The sequence below is a fragment of the Erpetoichthys calabaricus genome, chromosome 18 (genome assembly GCF_900747795.2).
Source record: "Erpetoichthys calabaricus chromosome 18, fErpCal1.3, whole genome shotgun sequence".
Taxonomy (NCBI): Eukaryota; Metazoa; Chordata; class Cladistia; order Polypteriformes; family Polypteridae; genus Erpetoichthys; species Erpetoichthys calabaricus.
The window spans coordinates 63,289,039-63,295,038 of NC_041411.2; the positions used below are offsets into that span (position 1 = coordinate 63,289,039).

Consider the following 6,000-nt stretch of genomic DNA (forward strand, 5'->3'; position numbering starts at 1 on the left):
GGTGGATGTTAGAGACCATTTGAGGATGCCCCACAGATGCTCAATAGGGTTTAGGTCTGGAGACATGCTTGGCCAGCCCAGCACCTTTACCCTCAGTCTCTTCAGCAAGGCAGTGGTCGTCTTGGAGGTGTGTTTGGGGTCATTATCATGTTGGAATACTGCCCTGCGGTCCAGTTTCCGAAGGGAGGGGATCAGGCTCTGCTTCAGTATGTCACAGTACATGTTTGCATTCATGGTTCCCTCAATGAACTGTAGCTCCCTAGTGCCGGCAGCACTCATGCAGCCCCAAACCATGACACTCCCACCACCATGCTTGACTGTAGGTAAGACACACTTGTCTTTGTACTCCTCACCTCGTTGCCACCACACACGCTTGACACAATCTGCTCTAAGTAAGTTTATCTTGGTCTCATCAGACCACAGGACTCCACGTCCTTAGTCTGCTTGTCTTCAGCAAATTGTTTGTAGGCTTTCTTGTGCATCATCTTTAGAAGAGGCTTCCTTCTGGGACAACAGCCATGCAGACCAATGTGATGCAGTGTGCGGCGGGCGTATGGTCTGAGCACTGACAGGCTGACCTCTGTAGCAATGCTGGCAGCACTCATACGTCTGTGTTCAAAAGACCACCTCTGGATATGACACTGAGCACGTGCACTCAGCTTCTTTGGTCGATCATGGCGAGGCCTGTTCTGAGTGGAACCTGTCCTGTTAAACTGCTGTATGGTCTTGGCCACCGTGCTGCAGCTCAGTTTCAGGGTGCTGCCAATCTTCTTTTAGCCGAGGCCATCTTTATGTAGAGCAACAATTCTTGTTTTCAGATCCTCAGAAAGTTCTTTGGCATGAGGTGCCATGTTGAACTTCCAGTGACCAGTGTGAGAGCGATAACACCACATTTAACACACCTGAGACCTTGTAACACTAACGAGTCGCATGACACCGGGGAGGGAAGGCAAATGGCTAATTTGGCACAATTTGGACATTTTTCACTTAGGGGTGTACTCCCTTTTGTTGCCAGCAGTTTAGACATTAATGGCTGAATGTTGAGTTATTTTGAGGGGACAGCACATTTCCACTGTTATACAAGCTCTACACGGACTACTTTACATTGTTCACATCAAAGTGTCACATCTTCAGCGTTGTCCCATGAAAAGATAAAATATTTACAAAAATGTGAGGGGTGTACTGACTTTTGTGAGATTCTGTATACCACCACCTTCTGTGTCTTCATATTCCTTATAAGTTTCAGAAATCTGTACTTCTGAAAGGAAATACTGACCACTGATTTACTAACTATGGGGAATGCAAACAGATTGATTCGAAAAAATGTGACTCCAATGTACAGGAAGGGAGCTGAATAATTACAGACCAATAAGTCTTACTTGTCATGGAAATCATGATAAGAAATAAACTAGCAGAGTACCTGTATGAAGAGAGCATGCTAAATAAAAGCAGGATGGATTTATGAGAGGAAGATCCAGCCAGATCAATCTTTTAAACTTTTTTGATCAGGCTGCTGAAATTTTTGACAAAAGCAAAACAGATGACATAATATACTTAAACTTTTAAAAAGCCTTTGTTACAGTCTAACACAGAAGGTTAATTCTGAAACTAGAAGCTGTTGGCATCAGAGATGGATACATTAAAAAAAGGATTTTAAGTTGGCTAAACAGTAAGAGACAAAGTCTACAGCTAAGAAGAGAATGCTCCATATGTGGAGACCCTCCGGGGTCTGTCTTTGCTCTGCTTCTTTTTCTAATTTATACGAGGGACGTTCAAAAAGTTTCTGCACTCTTATATTTTCATTGGAAACAGTGAAGGCGGGAGGAGTAGTAATCGGGCATTAAAAAGTTGGTATCAACGCTGGGAAAATTGCATCGCAAATGAAGGTGACTATGTAGATAGGTGATGTCATTTGTTTTTGAAATTCTTAATAAATAAGAGTTAAAAACTTTTTGAACGTCCCTTGTATATTAATGACACAGATGTTGTTAGCAAACTTGTGAATGTGACAGAAGACACTAAAACTGAAAGAATGGCAACACTGAGGAGGCAGCAAATGAAAAGTATTCAAAAGGACCTGGAGAAGCTTCAGAAACACCTAGAAAACAAAGTTTAATGTTAAGTGGGCAACACGAACGTCAATTTCAAATACAAGGTGGGAGACACTGACCTACAGGAAGCAACCACTAAAAAGGATTTAGGGGTTTGTGTTCACACAAAGTTTTCATCATCTAAGCAATATGCTTAAGCGACTAAAAAGTCAAACAAAAATCTTAGGTTATATTGTAACAAATACTGAATATAAATCTAGTGAGGTTATATTTGAACAATATGATGTGCTAGTAAGACCACATCTGAAGTACTGTGTGAAGTTCTGGTCACCACACAAAAATAAATAAGACATAACAGCACCTAAAGCCGTGCGGAGGAGAGTAACACAGGATCAGGACATGTTGGACTCGGACAGACTCTGTGTAGTTTACTTTCAAAAAGGAGACTGCTTGGGGATCTAATTCAGGTCTTCGAAATTCATGAAGGTGTCAATAAAGTAGATCTAGCAGAATTCTGTCAACTAAATTGGGAGTCACGTATATGAGGACACAAGTGGAAATTAAGTGGAAGAGCCTTTAAGACTGAAGCCAGGAGGCACTTCTTTACATAAAGAGTTGTGGGAATCTGAAACAAACTCGCAAGTCATGTAGTGAAGCAGAAACCTCAACAGCCCTTAAGAAGTATCTGGATGAGATATTGAGGACAGCTTAATAATTAACTAAACAAACAAGCTTGATGGACTGAATGGTCTCCTCTCGTCTGACAAATTTCTTATGTTCTAAAACATCATTTATAGTTTGGATTTTACCTGAAGCTTAAGAAGAAATAAGGGTGGGATGGAGGCTACAGATCTTAAAAGACTTCATTTTAAATTTAGAAATATAAACATTTTCTGTTCAACAGTTCTACACATTTAGCAACCTCACATCTTTGCTTTGCATCTTCTCTATCAGGGATGGCTGAGGACTTCCCGTGATCTCCATGATCTGCTTCAGCTGGTCAAAATCTAAACCTGGAGTTAAGTGAAATAAATCCATTTTTGTTTGGATCTCTTTGTCACCAGAAAACTTAGGATGGCTTCACTTTATAAATGCATATTGATATTAATGATGGACAATTCATGATAAATTTATTCTTTTTGAAAGACTCTTTTCAGTAAATCTAATGGATAGATTCATGAGCGCAAACAAATTGGTTTAGTGGAGCTCAACAGGACTAGCGCTAAAATGCACGTGTGTCCTGTGTGACGTCGTCATCGTCTTCCATTTTGCTGCCGCTGCCCACCGGTGGATGTGTAAAATGTATGCACAAGAACCACCTGCCTCGTGAGTCTTGACTCATCTGATTTGTGATTGAGTCACTGGCCGAGAATCAGTCCAACGATTCTCACTCATTTGAATCGTGAACAAATCACTACGAGCAGCACAATTCTCATTCACTTGTGATTTTGCAATTTTAATTATACATTTTAAATGTGTTATAATGCTTTGTGTATGTAAACACAAAGAACGAAAGAACAGTAGACACTTGAAATAAGCTACCAAGTAGTGTGGTAGACAGTAACACTTGATGCTTTTTTGGAAGAAATAAGTGGATAGGACTGGCGAACTTTGTTGGGCTGAATGGCTGTTCTTGTCTAGAGTGTTCTAATGTTCTAAACAGGGCAATGCCATATGAATTAGCATACTAAACATATAATAAACTAGCAAAATACCCGCACTTTGCAGTGGAGAAGTAGTGTGTTAAAGAAGTTATGAAAAAGAAAAGGAAACATTTTAAAAATAACGTAACATGATTGTCAATGTAATTGTCGTAGACGTATTGAGAGTGAATTTGATGATTGTAAAGAGTTTAATTTATGATTGTAAATGTTGTGTATGAGAAATGCACATTTTTAGGATGTAAGGATCTCTTTTTAAATGACGTTTGCAGTTCTTCCCTCGGGCTGTAAAATGACCAAGCTGTCTGCTGAGCTTACTCTTGAGCATGCAACGTACAGTTGGCCATGTGAGAAGCAATCTTGTGTCAAGTCAATGCCGACCTTTTTTAGAGTCTGGCCCTGTGACTTATTTATTCTCATAGCGAAGCAGACCCTTACTGGAAATTGGAGGCGTTTGAATTGGAATGGGAGGTCAGAGGGTATGAGAGGGACGTGAGGAATAAATACAGTCTCCCCTGAGTCAGTTCCAGAGAAGACAGTTGCCTCGATGAGGTTCTTGTGCAGAGACTTGCTCCCCAGAATAGACATGTTATTCTGAGTAAACTTGCACCCATTGAGAAAGAAAGTACGAAGGAAGGCGAGAAGCGGTGGAGCAGGGAATGAAAAGCAGAAGTCAGCACCAGGAAGATATACGTGAGCAAGTAAGGAAACCCAATAATGACAGCCTTAAAACGGTGGAGTAAATGAAAAGGCAGGAGACACCAGCAGGAAGACATGAAGCAAGGCTAACAATAACAGGCTTAAAGCAGTGGAGTAAAGAAGAAGGGAGCAGTGAACACGACAAACAGCTGAGGAAAGTAAGGAAGTGAGTGAGGAGGCACATGAGTGCGGAATGTCGTTAATGTATATAGGCAGGGAGCTAACCACGTGGTAGGTGCGCAGACAACAGTGGTGTGGAAAAAGGAAGGGGTACCTGGGGCAACCCTTGTGCGTCTCTGTCTAAAAATTGTCTGTTAACGGAAATAAGGAATGAAACCACCAAAAGGAGAGGTCAGTTCCGAAAGTTCCTTACAGCATAATGGTGAGAACCGCCAAAAAGAAGACATTGTTTTCGAAAGTTTGTTACGGGGCACAGTGCGAAATGAAACATACTTAACGTTTGTAAGTACAGTGCAAAGGATGAGCATGGGAAATTTGGGCTTCCTACGTATATTGGAAGTCGCAGAAATAATGAGGAGGGGTGTCCCCTATCTATACTAATAAAAGGCAAAGCCCTCACTGACTGACTGACTCACTCACTCACTCACTCACTCACTCATCACTAATTCTCCAACTTCCCGTGTAGGTAGAAGGCTGAAATTTGGCAGGCTCATTCCTTACAGCTTACTTACAAAAATTAGGCAGGTTTCATTTCGAAATTCTACGCTTAATGGTCATAACTGGAACCTGTTTTTTGTCCATATACTCTAATGGAGGAGGCGGAGTCACGTATTGCGTCATCACGCCTCCTACGTAATCACGTGAACTAAAAACAAGGAAGAGATTTACAGCACGAGTCAAACGCGGGAACGAAGGTAAATGACGTTAATTTTTGAGTGTCTTTTAATACTGTGTAAGCATACATATTAACACATGTGCAATTAAACGTGTGCATTTACGGGGTGATTTCTCAGGCTTAAAAGCTCGCCTTTTATTAAAGAGGTAAATGCAAACTGTTTTCATTCTGAAGGGCACAAACCACGTTAGATTTCATGCTCAAGAGTAAACTCAGCACACAGCTTGGTCATATTACAACCGGTTCATTTTCCTCAGTTTAAAAAGGTTTACTTTTCTTCTTAATAAAATTTTTAAAGCAGTACTTCGCCGCTGCGAAGCGCGGGTATTTTGATATATATCAAAATATATTGCGTCATCACGCCTCCCACGTAAGCACGTGAACTGACCCGCTGCCGTTTGCAATGCCATATTCGCGAGATACAAGTTTAATGAGAAGACACAAGGTATAAACGACAGTTTTGGATCACTTTGTAATAGAGTTAAAATTGCTGTAGCGAGAAACTTTTAACTGCCGGGTCATTAAATAAACCTGTGGACATCGCAACATCACACAAGACAGCGGCTCACGTGAAGTGACTGAACGCAGCAGGAGTGATCACTTCGATGAATCAAACCTGTTCAAAAAACACATTACACAATTGATAAGGTATGAAAACAATATGAAACCGATTGTGGATTTGCGTACAGCCACTGAAACTTTGTGACGGCACGAGACTTCAGGTCATGTGTCT

General features: G+C 41.0%; 1 protein-coding gene across 1 annotated transcript in view; it reads right to left on the reverse strand.

Moving 5' to 3' along the window:
• The window catches only part of zgc:171775 (STKc_p38 domain-containing protein), a 64,688-nt gene that overhangs the window by 6,542 nt on the left and 52,146 nt on the right, over window positions 1-6,000 (reverse strand). The window contains exon 9 of the mRNA XM_028825192.2: window positions 2,979-3,058. Coding sequence (XP_028681025.1) covers window positions 2,979-3,058 — 80 coding nt within the window. The remainder of the gene's footprint in view (window positions 1-2,978; window positions 3,059-6,000) is intronic.